A 26767-nucleotide genomic window follows, 5' to 3' on the forward strand; every position below is an offset into this window, starting at 1 on the left:
AAATAAGAGTCTCATGAACATTCCTGCTCAGGCTGGCTTTTAGCTCAAATTCTCAGATTTTAGATCTCAATCTCCTGTATAACTAAGTTATAGGTGTAAGCTAGCAGTATCTGCTCTGCTTTGTTAAAAAAAAAAAAAAAAGACTAAAAAGTAAAAACAATTCTTATAATAGCCAAGTAACCAACCTAACTAGAAACCGGCAGAACCAAAACTAGAACCAAGAACTTCAAATTATTTCCACTACAAAATCATAACAAGGACTGAGAATATGGCCTACTGGCAAGAGTGCTTGCTTGTATACAGGAAGCCCTGGGTTCGATTCCTCAGCACCACGTATATAGAAAACGGCCAGAAGTGGCACTGTGGCTCAAGTGGCAGAGTGCTAGCCTTGAGCAAAAAGAAGCCAGGCACAGTGATCAGGCCCTGAGTTCAAGCCCCAGGACTGGGAAAAAAAAAAATCATAATTAGCATTCTTATTAACAGAAGCTAACAGGATAGACTTCATGGAATTATATGTCAAATCTTAGTCAAGCATTAAAGGTAAAGCTCAAGCAGTACAGCAAGGCCATAAGTTCAAACCCCAATAAGTAAAAGAAAAAAAAATCAGACAAATCCTTACTTTCATAGAAATTGCCCACAGTTTTTGAAAACCCATAAAACAATGGTTTATTATGGGTATCAAGAGATGGAAATTTGTGAGAAATGTACTTAATGCTTAAAAACTTAAAGCAGTAAACTTCATTGAGGAATACCTTTATCCCTTAAAAGACAAGAGGCATTAGACAACAGATAATGGGCAAAATGAAACAATAAATTATGAAGACTTATGAAGTTCCAAAGACTATTCAAAATAGGGGTAGACTAGAAGATCTGGTAATAAAAATGAATTCCAGCCTTCCCCAAAATAAAAATTTGTCTCGGGTCAACATCCACAAAGCTAAATTCAGTTTGTAACAATATTAAATACTGCACACAATTTTTAAACAATTATCTTAAAAACATAAACATTAACAAAAATATTTCCAACATACCCTAACTTTACAATGTGATAAAAGTCCCCACATTGGCTGTGCACAGGCTTCAAGTTCAGCAGCAAAAGCAGCATAGTAGGTCTGAGACTCAAATTCCACATGTTCATTTAGTTCTCGCTTGTTTAAATTCATACCTTGCAAAAATGAAAATATATATGGATTCTGTCAGATGAAGGAATTATTCAAATTAAAATCAAACATTTCCAATTACCGAATACATATTAAGCACACAAACATGAATGACATAATACATATAAATCACTTGAAGTTATTAGTTCTTCTAGTGTTGTTGTTTTATTTTCTGGTGGTATTACAGTTTGAATTCTGGGATTTACATGTGCTAGGAAGACACTCCAGCAATTGAGGCCTCACCTCCTTTTTTGCTTTTTAAGATAGGATCTTAGCAGGTTTTTGTCATGGGCTAGGCTAGACCGCAATGCTCTGACATCTACCTCCCACAGGTGGGAATCCAGGCTTGAACAACCATGTTCAACCCTAGAATTGCTAGTAAAACCTAGGTTTTTTTTAGAAATAATTTGTGAATGTCTCTTATATAACAAAATTTAATGTTTTGCCAAGCACTAGTGGCTCACACCTGTAATCCTAGCTTCTCAGGAGTCTGAGATTTGAGGATCAAGGTTCAAAGTCAGCCCAGGCAGGTAAGTCTCTGAGACTCTATCGCCAAATAACCACCTAAAAACTGGAAGTGAAGTGAAGCTGTGGCTTTTTTTTTTGGTTTTTTGGCCAGTCCTGGGGCTTGGACTCAGGGCCTGAACACTGTCCCTGGCTTCCTTTTGCTCAAGGTTAACACTCTACCACTTGAGCCACAGAGACACTTCCAGCTTTTTCTGTTTATGTGGTGCTGAGGAATCAAACCCAGGGCTTCATGCATGCTAGGCAAGCACTCTACCACTAAGCCACATTCCCAGCCCCTTGACATTTTTATAAACATGTTTTAAGTCTTCTTTTTTAGAGAACAGATATTTCACATTTCCAGAAAAATGATAAATGGTTTGTCATGATACAAGGAAATTACTCTTACTTCCTTTTTAATAATATGTCTTTCCTAACGGCTATATTTTTATAAACAATGTATCAACATGTTATGAAATAACAATTAAAACCCGAATGATGTGCTATTACTTTTAATTTGTTTTTAGTGGTTTAACATTAGGTACTTTATAAGCCAAAATAACTTTTAGATTAAATCCTTACCTTGAAAGAAAGATACGAAGTTCATCCATGTTACTAATAAACCATGGTCCTCCAAAAACCTCTTAGCCACACTTTGGTGAGAAAGAATATTAATAAAATCACTAACAAGAGGCCAGTACGTGTTATTCTTCAGTAGCGCTTCTCCACAGTTCACCACCACATGTAAACTATTTTCTTCATCTACAAAGGTCACAAAAGGCCCAAAAACAAGTAACTTTTAAAAACTAACTTTACCAATGATACAGACTATTATATACTTTACATTCAGAAGACCTAAATTCTAACTCTAGCCAACTATTTAAAACTTGTTTAGGCTCTAGGCGTATTATTTAGACTGTGAATCAGTTTCTTCATCTTTAGAATAAAATTTAAAAAACGCTAGGCAGCCAGGCACCAGTGGCTCGTGCCTGTAATCCTAGCTACTCAGGAGTCTAAGATCTGAGGATCACGGTTTACCCAGCCGGGGAAGGAAAGTCTGTGAGGCTCTTATCTCCAATTAACCACCAGAAAACTGGAAGTGGCACTGTGGCTCAAATGGAAGAGCACTAGCCTGGAGCTGAAGAGCTCGGGGACAGTGCCCAGGCCCAAAATTCAAGCCCCAGGACCAATCCAAAACAAACCAAAAAAAAAAAAAATGCTAGGCATCAGTGATTCACAACTATAACCCTAGCTACTCAGGAGGCTGAGATCTGAGGATCACAGCTATAACCCAGGTTGGGAAGAAAAGTCCAGACTGTACCTCCAATTAACCAACAATAAACAAAGCTGGAGGTGGGACTCAAATCATAGAGCACAAGCCAAAAACCTGAGGAAGAGCCTAAGGCATTGAGTTCAAGTTGTAGTATGAAAGGGGGGGCGGGGAGGGGGGGAAGACACATTATTTTAATGGTATTAAATAAGATGTTAACAAAAAGCACCTAAAATATTTTTTCAAAAAATGAAAAGAAGGCTTGGAATCTGGCTTAGTGGTAGATTGCAGCCCTGGGTTTGATTCTTCAGTATCACATACACAGAAAAAGCTGGAAGTGGCGCTGTGGCTCAAGTGGTAGAGCAGCACTGAAGCAAAAGAAGCTCGGGACAGTGCCCAGGCCCTGAGTTCAAGCCCCAGGACTATTAAAAAAAAAAAGAAAGAAAAGAAAAAGAAAAGGATAATGAAAATTAATTGTGTTTTAAGTTAAAATGTAAGCTTAAGGCATATAAGATTCATTTTTATTTTATCCTCTAATCAAACAGCCACTTATCTCTCAAACTTGGCCTCTACTACATTTCTTTAATTTTTACATTTTTACCCATAAAATTAACTTACCCAACTCGAGTTTAACAATATATAAGAACAGGGTCTACTGGCACTAAATATGCCATTTCTCATTATTTCTTGATGGATGGAAGAGTTAACTAAATAACTTAATAAAGGTGAGCAGCCTTTCTCAAATTACCTGTACCTTTGATCTGAAAAGCACTCCACTCCACAGCTACTGCTACTGTAAACTGGTGATGCACTGATAGTGATGTGACAAACCAAAGGGATGTTGAGATTAATAAAAAATAAAAACTTGTCCTATTTAATGGAACCCACAGGATGAAAAAGCAAAATGCAGTTAATCAAAATCACTGTTTTTCTACAACTACTTTAAATACCACTGTTCTTGTGAAAAACACCTTTAAATCTTTAAAGATATAAGAAAGACAATTAGGACTTCTCTTTGTACACAAGTGGTACTTTCCTCACTACAGATATAAAGTAGTGATTCAGTGTTAAATAAAATCCACTCATCACCAAATACTTATTAGGCACCTGAGGTCAGGTATTGTACTCATCTCTAAAAATAAAGTGGTGAAATAAACCAAGACTCATCTTTTCTCTCCTCTGCCCTCTTATTTCCACACATACACACCTATTAATTACTTTGCTAACATAAAAAGTGAAGGTTTTGGGGGCTGGGGATATGGCCTAGTGGCAAGAGTGCCTGCCTCGGATACACGAGGCCCTAGGTTCGATTCCCCAGCACCACATATACAGAAAACGGCCAGAAGCGGCGCTGTGGCTCAAGTGGAGAGTGCTAGCCTTGAGCGGGAAGAAGCCAGGGACAGTGCTCAGGCCCTGAGTCCAAGGCCCAGGACTGGCAAAAAAAAAAAAAAAGTGAAGGTTTTGGGAAGGAACTGATAAATAGAAAAGAAAAATCCTAGTGGCCTGGGTACATTAAGTGGTTGAGTGCTTTAAGGGCCTGGCTTCAATATCCAATACCACAAGAAAAAAATTTTAAATAAAATAGAAAAATATTGCCTAAGTATTTATGAAAATGTTACAGGCTACTTTTTTTTTTTTACAGTTTCACATGGCATGTTGCAAATAATTACAACAATGATATAACACTTGTTTCCATAATGTGGAGTTCATTTCACTTAGCATCATCTTTTGTGTTCATAAGGGCATAGCTATTGCGCTATTGTGATCTTCTGCTGTGACTAGCCTAAACTTGTGCTAATTATTCCCTAGGAGGGAAACCAGAGTCCAACATGAAAATGTTTAATCTCAGTATATTCTTACCCTTTTTTTTTAAAGTTTTACTGACAAGCTGATGTACAAAGAGGTTACAGTTTCATACGTACAGGCTACTTTTGAAATGTTTCTGAATTTTAAAAAGAGATCTTGTTACCATATCAGTGGCTACTTGAAATATTTAATACTTAAGGCTCATTCTAATCATGTAAATAAGCACATCGTGCTTTTAGAAAAACAGAGGGGAAAAAGAAATGAATATATGTTATGAAATGATATGCTATTACTGTAACAGGGAAAACACTATGAGAAAGTTTGAAGAATACTAAAAATAGTTGTATACTAGAAACAATGCAGTTTTTCTAACTACACCTCACATGTAGCCACATGAGTCATGGACAACTTTTAGAGATTTGGAGAATTGAACTCAGGGCTTTATACTTGTTAAGCAAGTATTCTACCACTTGAGCCATGTCCCTAGTCCTTTTGTTTTTACTGTGTTTTTAAGATAGGATCTCTGGCATTTGGGGAGAGGAAGGAGACAGGGGATGCTAGGTCAGCTCAGAGAGTAATCCTATCTCTGCCTCCTGGGTAGCCCAACCCCTATAGAGAACAACTTCAATAAAATGATAGTGTAGACTAAGGTTGATTAACTGAGTTGGGTTAATAAATGACTGAACAATATGAACTTTCTCAGGAAATCTAGTTCTTTATTTAAAAAAAAAAGGGGGGGGAGGGAAATGAATCATACATTTTTTCTCCCAAAGATGCTTTCTCAAGCACCAAAGGCTAATCAAATAAAAGCACATCTAAATTACTTAGTGAAGAAAACAGACTGCAGATTCTTTTAAAAGAGCAGATGTTCAGCCAGGTGCCAGTGCTTTACACCTGTAATTCTACTCAAGAGGATCTGAGGATCGTTCAAAGTCAGCCTGGGCAGAAAAGTCTCCATGAGACTTATCTCCAATAAACTACTCAAAAAAGCTGGAAGTGGCATTGAGGTTCAAGTGGTAGGGCACTAGCCTTGAGCTCAAAGAGGCTCAGAGACAGCACCCAGGTTCTCAGTTCAAGCACCAGGAGTGACCAAAAAAAAAAAGGAGCGGATGCTCTAATTTTTTAACTTGTTTTAAAAAATACTATTCTTGGCTAGGCACCAGTGTCTCACACCTGCAATCCGAGCTACTCAGGAGGCAGAGATATGAGGATCATGGTTTAAAACTAGCTCAGGCAGGAAAATCTTTGAGATTTTTTTATCTTCAATTAACTACACTAAAAAAGAAAAACAAAGAGAAGTGGGTCTGTGGCTCAAGTGGTAGAGCACTGGCCTTGAGAAAAAAAACTCAGGGAAAACACCCAGGCCCTGAAAAAGCATTGATACAGGGGTGTAATAATGATGATAGATACTATTTCAAACAGGTAAAATGAAACTGCAATATATGTACTAAATCTCTAAGAAAAGGTCATGTGACACTGAAGTCAACAAAACTGTAATACAAAGCAGCTTTTGTATATCCCTTTAAAAAGTAAAGAAATGTATTATTTGACATATATATGCTTTATTCTCACCATGCCTACAATAAGAAGGCAGAATCAGAGTAAGGAAGAAAACGTAACGGGGGGGGGGGGGGGGGGGGGGAGGGGGGGAGGGAGGGAAGAGAGCATGAAGCCAGACGCGCACCCTTACTATTTAGAGCTGTGAGAACACAGACTGCTTGAAACTGCCAAGGCCAGTTTCCTTATCTATAAAATAGAGCTGACCGGACACCAATACCTCATACCTGTAATGCTAGCAACTCAAGAAACTGAGCTCCATTAGGACCATGGTTTGAGGCCAACTTCAAAAGAAAAGTCCACAAACTCTATCTCTGAAACCAGTAGCATAAAGTTGGGCTAGAAATGTCGAACAAGTGGTAGAGCACTAGCCAAGCAAGTAAGCACAAGCCAAGTGTGATGCTCTGAATTAAAATCCCACTACTGGCAAAAGTAAATACAATGGAGCTAATAATATCCACTTTACAAAATCAATAAGAATAAAAAATATAAAGTAGGGGCTGGGGTATGGCCTAGTGGCAAGAGAGCTTGCCTCGTATACATGAGGCCCTGGGTTCGATTCCCCAGCACCACATATACAGAAAACAGCCAGAAGTGGTGCTGTGGCTCAAGTGGCAGAGTGCTAGCCTTGAGCAAAAGGAAGCCAGGGACAATGCTCAGGCCATGAGTCTAAGGCCCAGGACTGGCCAAAAGAATAAATAAATGAATGAATGAATGAATGAATAAAATAAAATAAAATATATAAAGTAATAAGAAAAGTGTCTTGGTATATAAAGAGTGTGCAAGAGTAGCCATCATGAGCATAAGGCAATATGCAGTGCACTGAGAAAGTACCAGTTTTTGGGCTGGGGATATGGCCTAGTGGCAAGAGTGCCTGCCTCATATACATGAGGCCCTGGGTTCGATTCCCCAGCACCACATATACAGAAAATGGCCAGAAGTGGCGCTGTGGCTCAAGTGGCAGAGTGCTAGCCTTGAGCAAAAAGAAGCCAGGGCCAAGTGCTCAGGCCCTGAGTCGGAGCCCCAGGACTGGCCAAAAAAAAAAAAAAAAGAAAGTATCAGTTTTCAGAATATAGTGTCATATCTTAATACTAATTAGAAGTATGAGAAAATGGGAACTGATATGCACAAAAAAGCAACAGCAGAATGAGGCTGTGTGAGTTACTGTTATATTGTACAGTTTAGCTCCAGGTGTCAGTAAATGAATATACAGACCTCTCACCATACACCTAGCTGTGTCACAGTTTAAAAAAAAATTATGGGGGCTGGGGATATGGCCTAGTGGCAAGAGTGCTTGCCTCGGATACACGAGGCCCTGGGTTCGATTCCCTAGCACCACATATACAGAAAACGGCCAGAAGTGGCGCTGTGGCTCAAGTGGCAGAGTGCTAGCCTTGAGCGGGAAGAAGCCAGGGACAGTGCTCAGGCCCTAAGTCCAAGCCCAGGACTGGACAAAAAAAAAAAAAAAAAAAAAAAATTATGGCTTAGGGGACAAGAAATTTTTGGCTGTCACTAGTTGTATATATAATCTAAGCAAAAGGTCTTTTCTGAAGCCTCAGTGTTTTCCTCTCAAAGAGCATAATGCCAACCTCAAAAGTGAACAAACTTCACTGAGAACATATAAATAGTATTAAACACAGTGTCTAGTACATAGCAAATATTCAAATAATATAAATTAAAAGAAGGTAAAGTAAAAGACCACAGAGAAACAAGAACAAAAAAAGTACAGAAATATGATAGGTCAAGTACTATCAACCATACATGGGCATAAAAGATAATACTTTTCACTAAGGGCACACACAAAAAAGAAAGATTTATTCATATTTGTAAGTTGTAAAAGTAGAAGCACATAAAAAAGTATTCAAGACTAGCTAGCTGGGCACCAGTAGCTCACTCTTGTAATCCTAACTGCTCAGAAGGCTGAGATCTGAGGGTCACAGTTCAAACTGAGTGTAGGCAAGGAAGTCCATTAGACTTTTTTTGTTTGCTTTGTTTTTTTGCCAGCCCTGGGGCTTGGACTCAGGGCCTGAGCACTGTCCCTGGCTTCTTTTTGCTCAAGGCTAGCACTCTACCACTTGAGCAATAGCGCCACTTCTGGCTTTTTCTGTTTATGTGGTGCTGAGGAATCGAACCCAGGGCTTCACGCATGCTAGCCAGGCAAGCACTCTACCACTAAGCCACATTCCTAGCCCTCCATTAGACTCTTATCTCAAATTAACCTCCAAAAAGCCAGAAGTTAAGCAGTGGTTCACGTGGTAGAGTGCTAACCTTAAGCAAAAAAGCTCAGAGAGAGCACTCAGCTCCTGAGTTCAAGCCCAGAAATGGCACACACAAAAAAAAGACTAATAGTAACCAATTATGAATTTAAAAAATTCTAACAAAGAAGTGCATAATAGGATAAGCCATATTAATACTATGTTTATTAAAAATAAATATTATGTATAATATATACTGGTATCCATAAATATACTCATATTACATAAAAATATATAAAATACAGCAAAATAATAAATGAAAATAATAGATAGGAAATATCATTTGTAAAAGATAAAGTTGTAAATGGCCATCTCCTGGTGGCTTACACATATAATTCTAGTTACTCAGCAGGCTAAAATCTGAGAATCTAAATTTAACCTAACTCAGGCAGGAAAGTCTATGACACTCTTAATTCCAATGAACTACAAAAAGTGGTCCAGGGGCTGGGAATATGGCCTAGTGGCAAGAGCGCTTGCCTCATATACATGAAGTCCTGGGTTCAATTCCCCAGTACCACATATACAGAAAACGGCCAGAAGTGGCGCTGTGGCTCAAGTGGCAGAGTGCTAGCCTTGAGCAAAAAGAAGCCAGGGACAGTGCTCAAGCCCTGAGTCCAAGCCCCAGGACTGGCCAAAAAAAAAAAAAAAAAGTGGTCCAGGTACTGTAATCCTAGCTACTTAGGAGGTTGAGACCTGAGGATCATGAGTCAAAGCCAGTTTGGAAAGGAAAATCTGTAAAATTCCCAGCGGTACAGTACCAACCTGTGTACAAAAGCTCATTGACAGCTCCTGGGTTCAAGCAATCAGGGGACGCGCGCACACACACACACACACACACACTTGAAATAAAGTAGTGGCCACACACACACACACACACACACACACACACACACACACACACACACACACTTGAAATAAAGTAGTGGCCCAAGTGGTAGAATTCTAGCACTGAGGGGAAAAAAGAAAACAACTAAGGGACAGTGCCTAGGCCCCAGAGTTCAAGCCCAGTATTTGCAGAAAAAAGGAAAAACTATAAATGATTTCACCATTTTCTTTAAACCACTTACAAATTGTCCTTAAAAATCTTTCTAAAATATGCATTATTTTGACAATACTTTTAAGTTCTTTTTAAGCATGTAACACACTTATAAAACTAATTAATACATTGAATAAAGGCAAGAGAATTAATGAATGAAACTAGAGTTTACCTTGCAGTTCACTTTTAATAAGGCAACTTTCCATCATGTATAACAGTACAGTGACCATAATATCCAGTAGTTGGCATTCTTCTGTTACCTGTCTGGCTAGCTCTTCATTGCTGAACAGCTGAACACTAATATGTACAATTCTGTTAGACATTGTATCTGACTCATGACTTTTCTTCAATGTTTTCATAATGAAAGCATAATGTTGAACAAAAGTTTTTGTAAAAGCAACCTGTAAATTTTTTTAATAGAAAGGAAAAAATAAGAACAATTAGTTTAACTTTGCTTTTTTTTTTTTTTTTGCCAGTGCTGGAGCTGTCCCTAAGCTTCTTTTACTCAAGGCTAGCACTCTACCACTTGAGCCATAGCACCACTTCCAGCTTTTTCTGTTTATGCAATACTGAGCAAGCACTCTACCACTAAGCCAAATTCCCAACCCCTAAAATATTTTTCAATATGTGATACATGCTACCAACTTATGATGGTATCCAAGGTAACTGAAAAACTAATTCAATAATGACAGGAGTCTTAAGTCATATCTTACCTTTTTTTTTTTTTGCCAGTCCTGGGGCTTGGACTCAGGGCCTGAGCACTGTCCCTGGCTTCTTTTGGCTCAAGGCTAGCACTCTGCCACTTGAGCCACAGTGCCACTTCTGGCCGTTTTCTGTATATGTGGTGCTGGGGAATCGAACCCAGGGCCTCATGTATACAAGGCAAGCACTCTTGCCACTAGGCCATATCCCCAGCCCCATATCTTACCTATTTTAAATACTACCAAATACCAGACGGTTAAAAAATGTTAATAAGGGATCTAAATTATTTAAGTTTTAAAGCAATTGCAAAAAAAAATGACTTACACATTTTTTAATATCTATATTCCTGGCTAGACACGAGGCTGAGAGATGAGGATCACCATTCAAAGCCAGCCCAGGCAACAAAGTCCATCCCTTACCTCCAATTAACCACCAAAAAGGCAGAAGTGGAGCTATGGCTCATGTGGTAGAGCACTAGCCTTGAGCATAAAAAGCTCAGGGACTTTTGCTCGTAATTTTATCTAATGCCAAAATAAGTATCTTTCTTCTAATTACAAAATCTAGAGTATCAACTACAAATCATCACAGATGATTGATTTTATTTTTCTTAAACAAGTGAATCAATGTAATTATCTACCAAGAAATGATCTGAAAGACTAATAGTCTCCAGCATAATTACATTTACTTTATTTCCTTTCTATTTATCATGTGTTTCCTCTGTTATAATTTTAATACGCATAAAGACACACAAAATAATGGTACAAAGTGTCAGTCCTAACCTTTACCATAAGAACTATAACATGCTCTACTCTTTTCATTCTCTTTTCATACAAAGTGTGTCACTTTGCCATAACTAATCATTTGGTTTTAAAAGTGATTCCACACCCTCTGAGAGTGTAAACTTCACCTACCTACAACTGTACTTGATTCAATACTCATTAGTAACTATGGCCAGTAACTACTAACCTCAGACTTTCCCCATACTAACTGCACAATCCAAATTCAGTTGTCCAGTGAAACATTATCATAGCAGCTTAATGCTATCAAAAAGATTTAAATAATTTGCAATTGTCTTGTTTGTTAATTGCTTTTCCCTATAATTTTCTTCAGGCTATTGCTCCACGCAGATACAGACCTCTGGAATTCTGCTGAATAATGCTGCTTTATTCTGCATTTTCTTGTGCAGCCTCTTATCAAGAAAATAAAATAATGCTCTCTCATAGTGTTTTATCAGTTCTTACCCCTAAAATATCATCTCAGAAATAAATCTTTTTAAAAACAATATTTAGCCAGGCACCAGTGGCTCATGCCTGTAATCCTAGCTACTCAGGAGGCTGAGATCTGAAGACCTCGGTTCAAAGCCAGCCTGGGCAGAAAAGTCCATGAGACTTTTATCTTCAATAAACCACTCAGAAAATCAGAAGTGGTGCTGTGACACAACTGGTAGAGTGCTAGCTTTGAGCTGAAGAGCTCAGGGACAGCACTTAGGCCCAGAGTTCAAGGCCCATGACCAACAACAACAATAAGAATAATAGAAAGTAAAGTTTAGAAAGAAATATAGATACCTTATATTCTTGATCTGGAAGCATGTTAAGTAAGAATGTTACCATCTTCTGGGGGAATTCATACTTTACTGTCCAAAATAACAGTTCTTCAAGAAAACTCTTATGTTTCAAAATATCCATTATGGATTGATCTGCATAAGAAAGAGACAACTTACCACTTAATGATTTAAGTTACTCATCACATCAAACTATACTATAATTACCAGGAAAATTCCTAAAATTATTTAAAAATTAAGAATATTCTTTCAATAATACAATGGTAATACCAACAGGCTAGGGGTCTCTAATTTTAACTCTTGTATTTTAATGTACTTGTATTTTAAAGTACTACTTATCCTTAAACATAAGCCACTTACAGAAAATTTCTAAGATCCAAAATATATTGATAAATCCAAATGTAATCCAAAAATCTAGTAACATTTTTACTGCAATACCAGTAAATTCTATACAAATATTCCAAAATCAGAAACTGGTCTTAAGCACTTATGGCAAGAAACACTCAATCTGTAATTATCCTACACAGTTCTAAGCATTTAATATATTTACAAAACTAATATAATATTATCTTAAAACCCCAGTCTCTGCAAGCCTGCATTGCCAAAAAGCCAGAACCCATAATTATTATTAATCAACATATATATGTAAGAGGAAAGATACATTAATTTTAAGTCAATAAGACAATCCAAATATACCAAAAAGGCTATGGCTTCTTTCAAAATGAAAACAACTGTAGTTATAAAAATATCTTTTTACTTTCAGGAAGCATTGTCTTCACTGCCCCTTTTGTTTTGTTTTGTTTTGTTTTTTAATTGCCAGTCCTAGAGCTTAAACTAGGGCCTGAGCACTGTCCCTAGCTTCTTTTTGCTCAAGGGTAACACTCTACCACTAGAGCCACAGTGCCACTTCCAGCTTTTTCTGTTCATGTGGTGCTGAAGAATTGAACCTAGGGCTTTGTGAATGCTAGGCAAGCACTCTACCACTAAGCCACATTTCCAGTCCCTTCATTGTCCTTCTTATATATAGGTGGTATCGGCCTCCCAAGCTTTTTATTTTTTTTTAGTAATAATTATTTATTGTCAAAGTGATGTACGGAGAGGTTGCAGTTTCATATGTAAGGCCATGGGTACATTTCTTGTACTATTTGTTACCTCCTCCCTCACTTGCCCCCTCCCCTTTTCCCTCTCCCCCCATTAGTTGTTCAGTTGGTTTACACCAAATGGTTTTGCTTTTGGAGTCGTTTGTCTTTTTATCCTTTGTCTCTCGATTTTGATATCCCCTTTCACTTCCCTAGTTCTAATACCAGTATATACAGTATCCAGGGTACTCAGATGAGATACAGTGACCTCCCAAGCTTTTAAGGCCTGTTTTATTAGTAAGGTGAAAACGTGGTAAGAAATGCTTCAATTAGTTATGTATAAATATATCTTTATAAACTGCCTTAAGTCAAATTGTAAAAAGAGATTTTTGAAGAATAACTATGCTGTACAAATGGATGATTAAGGCAAAGATTTAGACAGCAAATTCCAAGCTTGATTATTTCAGTAGTTCAAAAATCTTGGGCTGGGGGCTGGGGATATAGCCTAGTGGCAAGAGTGCCTGCCTCGGATACACGAGGCCCTAGGTTCGATTCCCCAGCACCACATATACAGAAAACGGCCAGAAGTGGCGCTGTGGCTCAAGTGGCAGAGTGCTAGCCTTGAGCGGGAAGAAGCCAGGGACAGTGCTCAGGCCCTGAGTCCAAGGCCCAGGACTACCCAAAAAAAAAAAAAAATCTTGGGCTGGGGATATGGCCTAGTGGCAAGAGTGCTCGCCTCGTATACATGAAGCCCTGGGTTCGATTCCCCAGCACCACATATACAGAAAACGGCCAGCACCACATATACAGAAAACGGCCAGAAGTGGCGCTGTGGCTCAAGTGGCAGAGTGCTAGCCTTGAGCAAAAGGAAGCCAGGGACAGTGCTCAGCCCCAGAGTCCAAGGCCCAGGACTGACAAAAAAAAAAATCTTGGCTACCATTTAGGTTTGTAGAATAGGTGTTACTTAGCATGGCATCTGGCTCTTTTGTCTTTCACTACACATTTTCTTTTCAACTGTTAAACCAAATCTTATAAAAAACTACATCTCATCTAAGGGTCACGGTTCAAAGCCATCCTGGGCAGAAAAGTCCCCTTGTGACTCTTATCTCCAATTAACCACTCAAAAACCCAAAGTGGCACTGTGGCTCAAGTGGTAAAGGGGTAGCCTTGAGCACAAAGAGGCTCAGGGACAGGGCCCAGGCCCTGAGATCAAGCCTCACAACCATCAAAAATAAAAATAAAAACTGTATCTGAGCCAGGCACTGGTAGCTCACACCTGTAATCCTCACTACTCAGGAGGCTGAGATCTGAGGATCGAGGTTCAAAGCCAGCCCAGGGAGAAGAGTTCCTATGAAACTCTTATTTAAAATTAACCACTCAAGGGGCTGGGAATATGGCCTAGTGGCAAGAGTGCTTGCCTCGTATACATGAAGCCCTGGATTCGATTCCCCAGCACCACGTATACAGAAAATGGCCAGAAGTGGTGCTGTGGCTCAAGTGGCAGAGTGCTAGCCTTGAGCCAAAAGAAGCCAGGGACAGTGCTCAGGCCCTGAGTCCAAAGCCCAGGACTGGCAACTAAATAAATAAATTAATTAAATTAACCACTCAAAAATCAGAAGTGGCACAGTGGCTCGAAGTGGTAGAGTGCTAGCCTTGAACACAAAGAGGCTCAGGGGCATTCAAGCCCCAAAACCAACAACAACAACAAAAAAAAACCCTCTATCGCTCTTTAATCCTAACATATCGTCAAAAGCAATAGTCACATTTTAAAACACCATTGGTTCCAAATCGAAAGGCTATTTTTTGCATGTATATACTTAAACCAAAAATCCTAGCTGATCAAGTCTTTTTTTTTTTTGCCAGTCCTGGGCCTTGGACTCAGGGCCTGAGCACTGTCCCTGGCTTCTTTTTGCTCAAGGCTAGCACTCTGCCACTTGAGCCACAGAGCCACTTCTGGCCATTTTCTGTATATGTGGTGCTGGGGAATCGAACCGAGGACTTCATATATGTGAGGCGAGCACTCTTGCCACTAGGCCATATCCCCAGCCCCTGATAAAGTCTTAAATATTACCACTAAGAATTAAAATTGAGAAGATATTTCAATTCAAACTAACACATGAGGGGCTGGGGATATGGCCTAGTGCCAAGAGCGCTTGCCTCGTATACATGAGGCCCTGGGTTCAATTCCCCAGCACCACATATACAGAAAATGGCCAGAAGTGGCGCTGTGACTCAAGTGGCAGAGTGCTAGCCTTGAGCAAAAAGAAGCCAGGGACAGTGCTCAGGCCCTGAGTCCAAGGCCCAGGACTGGCCAAAAAACAAACAAACAAACAAACTAACACATGAAAAAAATTAAGTATTAACAAAAACAAACTTTAAGTTTTCATAAAAAGTATTCTTAGCTACAGTGTGATCAAGTAAAGGAAAAACAATGACCTCTTGGGCCACAACAGTAATTTATGGGCATCCCAAAAGCCTAAACTCAAAAATACATTTGAACTCAAATGTGTCACACAGCCTAAGACAAATACATGGCAATTCTGGTAAGTCAAGGGTCAGGCAGCTACATGAGTTTCTAATGTCATTCAGGCATCACAGAAATTTCTGCTGAGCCAGAAAGAAGAGAAACCTATGCATATCTGTATATTGAACCTCAGATCCATACTCTGCTGGCAGCCCATTGGGTAAAGAAATCAGCATGAGCAACTAAAAACAGACTTAGAAAGTCTTCGTGTCCCATTGTTCCTGACAGTTTGAAATATGCCACATGATAGACTTACTCAACAGCACAAGAAACTTTTCTTGATTCAAATAGTATTTTAACCTTTGGATGCCCAGAACACAGACCACATTAAGGCTTTGAAATTCATAACAAAAACCCAACTGTGTCAACTGTAAGAAGTATTCCAGGAAAGTTTTAGTACAGATCCAAAAAACTTAGTGGTTAAAAGCTTAGACTTTCAGACTTGAATTAAGGATCTACTTCTCATTAATTATGGTCACTAACATCCCTTCATTTTCTCATCATAATTAATAGCAATAATAATAAAACCTGCTTCATATAGTTACATTGGAAATTAAGTTAAATAATGCAGTGAAGTACTCTGTATCACGTCTAGCACATATAAAAGAGTCAACAAATATTACCCATTATTATTACTAATCTCACAACTATTTATTTACTTTGAATAAATATATGAGTACTTCATGGGCCCTTATTGCAGGTTAGGTTCTAGTCATTCATTCCCATTGGGTTTCTGTACCGGCCCATATCTGCCCTTGTTCCTTTTTCACTCTAGAAATTGCATACCACAAATAACCCAAAGAAGTAAATCAAATTAAAATTCCATACTAGAATTACTAGCCAAATCAAGCAATTAAAAAAATAATTTTTGGTTCAAATATAATAATGCACATTTTATTATGAGTAAAATGAAAGAAAGCCCATTAGTTTTACTTATTTCTAGGGCCTCTATAGCTAGCTCTTACCAACACTTTTTCATCACTGCATACTTCAGTTAACACTAACACTCCCACGAACTTTAATGTCACTATGACTAATCTGGTTGTCTTAGTGATGCTTTTTTTATGAAGTATTTTGCTCAAGTGAAAAAGAAAAATAAACAGAAGAGAAATACCTTTGGTACCACTGCTTAGTTTTACCCTCTTTCTCTTGCCTAGGCCTTGATTCCCATCCTGATCCTCCTGAAGGAAAACAAAACCAGCATTATAATAGTCATATTCATGAATTTATACACTTAATATGAATATAAATATAGCATGTTTACATACTATTAACCAATATGTTTCATCTTATTTATCTGCTGTAAGAAGTAAACTTTAATATTAATTTTTATTAAACTATATAGCTAAATATCTTCAGTATTCAAATACAAGAACACTTAACCTCTAATTCTCTCTTAGGCATCCCAAAATTAAAATTTTCCTAACCTTATTTCATAAAATTAAAGCACAAAGATGCTAATGGGGATAACAGAAGGTTTATCATAGAAAGGTAGGACAGAAGAGGAAATGACATAAATGCAACAATTAGAAAAGCTTCATAATGTCTGACATAAAATGAGTACAAGAAGTGAAAATCTGAAAAATAAGCACAACATACTAAAGGTTGTAGTTGACATTTGAAAAATGATAAATTAAAATATGCTTAAGTGCTGGGAATGTGGCTTAGTGGTAGAGTGCTTCATATAAACAGAAAAGGCTGGAAGTGGCACTATGGCTCAAGTGGTAGAGTGCTAGCCTTGAGCAAAAGAAACTCAGGGAGAGTACCCAGGCTCTGAATTCAAGCCCCAGGACTGGCCAAAAAAAAAAAAAGAAGGCAGCTTAAGGGGGGAAAAAAAAGCTAAGAGGAAAATTTAAGTATTTCTGCTATCAGGTGATGCCTGCATTTCTGACAAACTTCCCACTAAAGGTATCACAAATTATGGAGGGGGGCGAGGAGAGGTGGCAAGAAATAAACTTCACAATCTATTCAATTTTGTAACCACAGAAGTAACAAAAGCAAAAATGAGTACCTGGGCAGAAAATGTACAATCAAGGCTAATAGCTTAGAGTGGTTTATGACTGTCTCAGAGGATGCTGACACTGCACAACAATAAAATGGGAACACTAACCAGCTGAGACAATGCAGAGGGAAGGGAAACAAAACCAAGAGTCTGTCACTTTGAAATCTGGTACAGACAATAATTTTTAATTTGCTTAAATTTTTCTACTCACAGCTTGATGCTGGTGGCTCAAGTCTGTAATCCTAGCTACTCAGGAGGCTGAGATCTGAGGATGGTGGTTCAAAACCAGCCTGGGCAGGAAAGTCCATGAGACTCTTTTTTTTATTTTATTTTTTTTGCCAGTCCTGGGCCTTGGACTCAGGGCCTGAGCACTGTCCCTGGCTTCTTTCTGCTCAAGGCTAGCACGCTGCCACTTGAGCCACAGCACCACTTCTGGCCGTTTCCTATATATATGGTGCTGGGGAATTGAACCCAGGGCTTCATGTATACAAGGCAAGCACTCTTGCCACTAGGCCATATTCCCAGCCCTCCATGAGACTCTTATCTCAAATTAACCACCAGGAAACTGGAAGTGCCACTGTGGCTCAAAGTGGTAGAGCAGCACTAGCCTTGAGCTAAAGAGCTCAGGGACAGTGCTCAGGCCCAGAAGTCAAATCCCATGACCAACAACAACAAAAAGAAAATTCTATAATACTTCTAAAATAGAACTCAAGGTTTGGTTATGTTTTGTTTTTCCTCTTCAGTTAAAGGTTATGATTACTCATAAGAGAGAGTCTTAATGTGCAGTCCTAGGCTAACCTAGAAATCACAATCCTCCAAGCAGCACTGGGAATATAGGCAGATGTTAATATGTCCAACTAAAGGTTATGATTTTTCTCTACTACCTACCTCTCCCCAAATCAGGAAATGTTAGATACGAACCCTTAATTTCCATGCTATACAGACATTTTTCTCTATTTTTCAAATGCATATGTGCCAATCGGGGTGATATGTATGGCAGTTTGTTTTTAACATATACTCGGTTGTACTACAACCGTGTTGTTTACAATTATAAGATTAATTTTTAGACACATCAATTAATTAGAATCAATCAAATTTCCAAAACAGAAAAGTCACAGCTTCAAGCTACAACTCAATGGGAGTATTTCTCTTGATCTGGATATCCAGAACTATCACCTACCCAAGTCATGCGGCATTTACTAATAAACATGTCAGTAAGGCATCCTCACTCCCACCATTGCCAAGCATCTATGGCCATTAACCTGGCAGTAGGTCTAACAGTCAAAATTACACTGTCCTCATCCTCTGTCATTCTCATTTGCACTTAGGAAAATTCAACAGAATGAAATTTCAAACCTTAAAAAAAAAAGCAGAAACAAGAATGTAAAATTCATATCACAAGAACCAGAGATTGATCAAGATATATTGCCTTGTTAAATGGCAACTCTTTGAACAACTACTTAAAAATAGTAATTTTTAAAATGGCAAGTTGAAAAAAAATCTAAGGTGGGCTGGGAATATGGCCTAGTAGCAAGAGTGCTTGCCTTGTGTACATGAAGCCCTGGGTTCCATTCCTCAGTACCACATATATACAAGATGGCCAGAAGTGGCACTGTGGCTCAAGTGGCAGAGTGCAGCCTTGAGCAAAATGAAGCCAGGGACAGTGCTCAGGCCCTGAGTTCAAGGCCCAGGACTGACCAAAAAAAAAAAAACACAACACTAAGATTCTGGCTAACAACCAAAATATTATGTCCTAGTTTAGAATTATTACATACTTTCAAATATACACTTCCTACAATGAAGAGAACCCTTGATCAAGTGATAGGCAAACTTGAAGCTATAAATTTCCAGGCCTTATATTCTTAAAGGATAAGCAAAACTAGCCAAGAAAAGGAAAGAAAATTCATTCCAAGGAAGGCATAGGATGGGGATATGTGTCTGTGGTTCAGTGGTAGGTAGAGTGCTTACATAGCCTGAGGGAGGTCCTGAGTTCAATACTTGGCACCACAAAAGGAAGAAGATGGAGGAAGGGGAAAGGAAGACAAAAGAAGTAATAGTAAGGTGCTGATGGCTCACACCCATAATCCTTGCTGAGAACAGGAAGCTGAGATGTGATGATCAACATCAGAAGCCAGGGACTGAGAATGTGGCTTAGTGGTAGAATGCCTGCCTCGCATACATGAAGCCCTGGGTTCGATTCCTCAACACTACATGAACAGAAAAGGCCAGAAGTGGCACTGCTGCTCAAGTGGTAGAGTGCTAGCCTTGAGCAAAAAGAAACTCAGGGACAGTGCTCAGGCCCTGAGTCCAAGCCCCAGGACTGGCAAAGAAATAAAATAAAAATAAAAAATAATTAATTTTAAAAAGTAAAAAGAAGGGCTGGAAATGTGGCTTAGTGGTAGAATGTTTGCCTAGCATTCATGAAGCCCTGGGTTTTATTCCTCAGTACCACATACACAGAAAAGGCCAGAAGTGGGTCTGTGGCTTAAGTGGTAAAGTGTTAACCTTGAGCAAAAGAAGCTCTGGAACAGTGCCCAGACACTGAGTTCAAGCCCCAGGCGCTACACAGAAGGCTGATATCTGAAGATGGAGGTTCAGAGCCAGCCCAGACAGGAAAGTCCCAGAGATTCTTATCTCTAACCACCAGAGAACTGGAAAAGTGGGAGCTATGGCTCAAAGTGGGAGAGCACTGTTAGCCTTGAGCAAAAGAGCTCTGAGACAGTGCCAAGACCCTAAGTTCAAGCCCCACAACCAACCAAAACAACAACAAAAAGTAAAAACAAAAGAAAGCTATTAATCAAAATAACAACTTGCCTCATAAACTGGACGAACTCAATACCACTGGAAGTGTTTACAGAAATGTTTACCAATTGTGCAGGAATGCTGTAAAATGTATTCCTGCCCTGGAAGGAATATATTCAATATTTCTATGCCTTTCAGGTAAAATTTTATGATTTTCCCCATCACTTTCATCACCAGTAATATAATTTGATTTTAAAAACTAAAGTTTAATACAGTGGTTAAAAAATTAAAGTTTAACCTTAGATCAACAAAAATAAAGCTATTTTTTCTTTTCTTCTTTTTTTGCCCAGTCCTGGGGCTTGAACTCAGGGCCTAGGCACTATCCCTGAACTTCTTTTTGCTCAAGGATAGCACTTTACCACTTGAGCCACAGTGCCAGTTCTGGCTTTTTCTGTTTATGTGGCACTAAGGAATTGAACCCAGAGCTTTGTGCATGCAAGGCAAGCACTCTACCACTAAGCCACATTTCCAGCCCCTAAAACTATTTTTTCTTCTGCTGTTTTGAAAAAAATCTCTGATTTCCTTTTTATTTTTGCTGGTTCTAGGGCTTGAACTCAAGGCTTGGGCTCTGTCCCTAGCCTCTTTGTGCTTAAGGCTAGTGCCTTAAGCTACAGCACCACTTGGACTTCCAATTTTAATAATCCTACTTTTGCTAACAGTTTTGGCAAATTAATTTTTAACTATTCATGGGAAGTTCAGAGTCCATACTATCTATACTCATTTTATTCTGCCAATGATTATTTCTCAATCATGTAAGAATATTTAGGAAAAAAGACTAGATGTGAACAAGCCAAAATTAGTAACAATTATCTCCAGATACTGTATGCAGATGTTTTGTTTGGATGATTTCTTTGCTTTTCACAATGGCCATTCATATGACCATAGTTTCCAGGAGGGAAAAAAGCATTTTCAATTTATTTTATGTATTTCAACATCTACGTTTTTAAAGTCATAGTGATAAATCATCTAGTTATTACATATAGATGAACAGACATTGCCTAAGGAAAATATATCCTTAAAGTTTGCCTTAGCTAAAGAATCCTAGAAAACTCTCAACTATAATTAGACCGACTCATATATAATACTGACAATATTTTTAAATTGGATTATCTGATAGTTATAAACTTTAAAAACAGAGGCTAAGAGACAAGCCTAGAACACAGAAAACAAAGGGGCATGATCTCCCTGATATATGACTGTTAAGAAAGGGAGATGGAGAGACAGTAGAGACCAGGTCTGTGAAACCAAAAACTGCTTGTCAAATGGTATTTCCCACAGGATTGGGGCAGCGACCCAACAGTATGTAACTAAAACCAAACAACTACTCAACATATAAAGGTCAAAAATTGACCTCTCAGTGGAATACAATAGCTCAAAAGCTATGTATGTACGTTCATATAAGACTACTGTCGATACATTGTCTAATATCGACATTACATTTAAAGCCCTAGGCGAATTTTCTTGGGCTTGGCCACGTGGCTACTGTATATGTTCTTGATAAATTGTATATTGTATATATGTCTACCTGACCTAGAGAAGGGAAAGAAAAACAGGGTGTAAGATATCACAAGAAATGTACACACTGCCCTACTATGTAACTGTACCCTTTTTGCACAACACCTTGTCAAAAAATTTGTGTTCAATTAATAAATAAATTAAATTTATTAAAAAAAAACAGAGGCTAAATTTAAAAAGCCTTCTGAAAGTTTAAGTGTGCCCTTAACTTTAGTTTTGTTTTGATTCCATACAACACAAGCAACATTTTCTCCTCTTATTTCATATGAGCTACACAAAGAAAGAATAAGAAGTCATAGTATGAAGAATGCTATGTGTATAAATAACACTGTTGAGTATACAATGTTCTGTTCTTTAGGAACAGGGAGACAATTACCTGACACAACTCCTGTGAATAAAATATTTCCAAAGTAGACTATAATTTACGTGCTCATTCACATAACTGAAAAATAGAAATCTTGCCATTTTTATAGGCTCAAATATTTCATCTTTTAAATAAAATGATTGAATTTGGTTTCGTGTAGTCTCTTACGATTTGAAATTTTAAGGTTTTTGTTGTGTGTTTTGTTATTTTTGTAGAGTTTTTTGTTTTTGTTTATGGCATAACTGAGAATCAAACTTGTGCCCTCTGTGTATGCTAAGCCAAGTACTCTACTATAGAGTATACATCCATACTCCAAGCCCATAAAATGTTTTATTTTTTTTAATTTATTACAATTAACTCCATGTAGTAACTTAGATGTTCTTCTGAAACCATCTCTTTTATGTACGAAGAAATAAAATCATTTAAAAAAGGGTTGGCTTGATAATATCAATGAGCCTATACGGCAAAGGTGGAAAAATTCTAATCCTCAAACCACTATCCAGTTCATTAAATTTCTAATATAACACAGCTGCCAAAATAAAGGAAAGAAAAGGAAGGAAGGAAAGAAAGAAAATAGATTTATAAGCCTTAGTGAAATTTTTAAATGTCGTAAATTATTCTTTCTAAAACATCTCCAGGTATTCTTCCTCTATTATACTCTATCTTATTCCTTCATCTATTTCTTCCATAATCTAAAGATTCCATCTTTATTAATTCTGTTTAATCAAAACGAAAAAAATTAAAGAAAGCAAAAGGCTGAGAGCATGAATAAACTGTTAGAACACCTGCCTGGTTAGTATTCGTAATGCCCTAAACTCAAACCAAAGTGCCCCCAAAAAACATTTTAATAATGCTTTAGTTTTTAAATGAGTGGATGAAAAATGTTTTACTTCTAAATGAAGCACAATAAAACTCAACATACTTATTTATAATATCTAGCCCACCCTCTTACAAAGATTAAAAAAAATTACCTTCCAGCCATGTGCTGGTTGCTCGTGCCTGTAATCCTAGCTACTCAGGAGGCTGAGATCTGAGGATCAAGGTTCAAAGCCAAACAAGGCAGGAAAGTTCATGAGATACTTATCTCCAATTAACCACCAGAAAACCAGAAGTGGTGCTGTGGCTCAAAGTGGTAGAATGCTAACCTTATGAAAAAGAGCTCAGGGACAGCACTCAGGCCCCAAATTCAAGCCCCACAACCAACTACCAAAAAAAAAAAAAAAAAAAATACAACTCTTCTTTCACTTGATGTATAATAGTAACTACTATAATTAAGGAAAAATGTAATTTTCATACTCAAACTCAATACCCACAGATGACTACGTTAGTATTTCATACAGTTATGGTTTTTGACCAGACAAGTATCACTGAGATGAATAGAAAAATCTATAATCAATTATCAAAATGCTACTTAGTCATGACTAATCATTATTGGTTATCAAGAAAATTAGTGAGTTCATTACAGGTTGAGGCCTGTAATCCTACCAACTCAGGAGGCTGAGATATCAGAATCATGGTCCAAAGCCACCTAAGCAGGAAAGTCTATGTGACTCTTTATCTCCAATCTATCCCTAAAAAACTAGGAGAGCTGTGATTCAAGTGATAGAGCAGCAGCCTTGAGCAAAAACTTAAAGCAGATAACACCCAGGGCCTGAGTTAAGAAAGAAAGGAAGGGAAGAAGAGAAGAAAGGAGGGAGAGAGGGAGGGGAAAATAAAAATGGTTAATGTTACAGTGATTGTCAGAGTTTCACACTACTTTCACCTAGAGGTAGGATCTTTATCTCCTCCCACTAAATGTGGTCCTCTTCTAAAAACTCACTTCAAGCTAATTAGATGCAGTAGATAGAAGTGACACTATGAAACATCCAAGCCTAGTATCAGACTAGTTCTATAGGTTCTGTTCTTAGGCTACTCACTCTAGAAGTAAGTGAAATACCCAATTTAAGCTCATTAAAAAGGAGAAACCAGAGAGGCTAGTATTATAGGTGTGAACCACACTAGCACCTATAATCTTGGGTACTTCAGAAGCTGAGATCTCAAAACCATGATTCTGTTTGTTACCAAACAGTACAAGAAATGTACCCAAGGCCTAATGTATGAAATTGTAACCTCTCTGTACATCACTTTGACAATAAATAAGTATTAAAAAAAAAAAAACATGATTCTGACCCAACCCAAGCAGAAAAATCCAAGAGTCTTATCTCCAATTAACCAAAAGTCCAAAAGTAGAGGAGTGGCTCAAGTGGTAGAGCACTAACCTTGATCAAAAAAGCTAAGCAAGAAAGAGTGAGGTGCTGAATTCCAGTCCTAGTATTAGCACAAAAAAAAAAGAAGAAAAATAAAAGTTCAAATTCTTTATAACATATATGTTACATCACATTGAGGAATACAGAATTCTAGAGTAAAATAAAAATCACCTGGTGGGCTGGGGATATGGCCTAGTGGCAAGAGTGCTTGCCTCGTATACATGAGGCCCTGGGTTCAATTCCCCAGCACCACATATACCAGAAAACGGCCAGAGGTGGCGCTGTGGCTCAAGTGGCAGAGTGTTAAGCGCCTTGAGCAAAAAGAAGCCAGGGACAGTGCTCAGGCCCTGAGTCTAAGCCCCAGGACTGGCCAAAAAAAAAAAAAAAAAAAAAAATCACCTGGTATTTCTAATAATTCTCTTCCCCTCCCCCCAAAAAAATTTAAAAAGGCAAAGTTGCCAACTACCAAAGGCTATATTTCTAGCTACTCAGGAAGCTGAGATCTGAGGATTCCAGTTCAAAGCCAGCCTGGACAAGAAAATCTGTGAGACTAACTAATCACCAAAAAGCTGGAAGTAGAGCTGGGGCTAAAGTGGTAGAGTGCTAGCCTCAATCACAAAAGGTCAGGGGCAGCACATAGGCCCCAAGTTCAAACCCCAAGACTAGCGCACACACATGCGCACACAGAGAGAGAGAGAGAGAGAGAGAGAGCGCAAAATAGACATTCCCTCTATTCACTTCCAGCTAAATGCAACAAATTCTTAAGTTTTCAAATGCCAAAATTACCCCCATTTTTATCTCACTAAAAAATAGGGCTGGCCACCAGTGGCTCACCCCTGTAATCCTAGGAGGCTCAGATCTGAGGATAGTGGTTCAAAATCAGCCCGGGGAAGGAAAGTCTGTGAGACTCTTATCTCCAACAAACCACCAGAAAACTGGAAGTGGGGCTGTGGCTCAAGTGGTAAAAAGCACTAGCCTTGAGCTGAAGAGCTCAGGGACAGTGCCTAGGCCCAGAGTTCAAGGCCCACAATAGACCCCAAAAAATTTTTTTTTAATTTTAAATGTGGTCAGTATATAAACTATAAAAAATGTTTTCAAGTAAATTAAAAGTTAATTATAAATTACAATTTAAAGCTCAAAGAGTCTATAAATGTGGACTCTTCTGTCTTCTTAGATGCTTTCACAAGAACAGTACATTGAGAGACTAGGTGTTAAAATACTTTAATGTTTCCATCAACAAAAAGTATTTACCATAGCACATGAAGAACAATCATAATTAAAAACAATTACATATAATTCATTTTATACAGCAGTCTGAAACTCAAAATCTAAGAGAAATGAACAAAAAAAAAGAGGATTTAAAAAGAGACATTAGAAGCTGGGCACTGGTGGCTCATGCCTGTAAGCCTACTCAGGAGGCTGAGATCTGAGAATCATGGTTTGAAGCCAGCCCTGGCAGGAAAGTCTGTGAAACTTTTATGTCTAATAAACTTCTCAGAAAAATCAGGAAGTAGTGTTGTGGCTCAAGTGGTAGAGTGCTAGTCTTGAGACAGCACTCAGGCCCTGAGTTCAAGCCCTAGGACCAGCAAAAAAAAAAAAAAAAAAGTTTATTTTTACTTATTATTTATTTTTTTGTCCATTCCCATGACGTGAACTGTAAGCCTGAGCACTGCTGTCCCTGAACTTTTGTGCTCAAGGCTAAAGTTCTAACCACTTGAGCCACAACTTCACTTCCATCTTTTAATCAAAGGTAAAAGTCTACTGGACCTTGTGTCTCACACCTGTAATACTAACTACTCAGAAGGCTGAGATCTGAGGATCAAAGTTCAAAGCTATCCTGGACAGGAAAGTCCTTGAGACACTTATCTCCAACTAACCATCAGTAAACATTAAGTGCAACTGTGGCTCAAAATGGTAGAAAATTGGCCTTGAATGATAAAGCTCAGGGAAAGAAAGCACTCAGGCTCTGAGTTCAAGCTCCACCACTAATATTTAAAAAAAGAAGAAAAGAGATAAACGTCTCATGGACTTTCCTTCCCCATTGGTTTCCAGCCAGAATCCTCGGCTCTCTACCTCCAGAGTAACTAGGATTACAGGCATGAGCCACTGGCACCAGTTTAAAAAAAAAATTAATTACCAGATTATTTCATATTCTGGATGCACATGAATTTATTAAATCATTCCTCTATTGAAGAGCAGATAGTTTAGGCCCAAAAGTTCCCCTTCCCCATCCCCTGAGCACAAATTGCCAGGTTCAATCCCAATCCTGAAATATTTATAAAATAAAATAAATTTATTGTACAAATAAAAACTATTTGGGTAAATTTGGGGGTATTTTCCTAGGGGAAATTGCTATCTCCAATGTTTAAACTAAAACGAGAAAT

The 26767-nt window shown here is 38.2% G+C and overlaps 1 protein-coding gene across 1 annotated transcript in view; it reads right to left on the reverse strand.

The window, feature by feature from the left end:
- Positions 1–26767, reverse strand: part of Ubr3 (ubiquitin protein ligase E3 component n-recognin 3) — a 155140-nt gene that overhangs the window by 116098 nt on the left and 12275 nt on the right. Inside the window, exons 5-9 of the mRNA XM_048345753.1 lie at positions 16569–16635; positions 11856–11986; positions 9761–9989; positions 2247–2426; positions 1032–1165 (exon numbers count right to left, since the gene is read on the reverse strand). Of these exons, the coding sequence (XP_048201710.1) occupies positions 1032–1165; positions 2247–2426; positions 9761–9989; positions 11856–11986; positions 16569–16635 (741 nt within the window). The remainder of the gene's footprint in view (positions 1–1031; positions 1166–2246; positions 2427–9760; positions 9990–11855; positions 11987–16568; positions 16636–26767) is intronic.

Source organism: Perognathus longimembris, chromosome 4, assembly GCF_023159225.1.
Source record: "Perognathus longimembris pacificus isolate PPM17 chromosome 4, ASM2315922v1, whole genome shotgun sequence".
In the NCBI taxonomy this organism is placed as follows: Eukaryota; Metazoa; Chordata; class Mammalia; order Rodentia; family Heteromyidae; genus Perognathus; species Perognathus longimembris.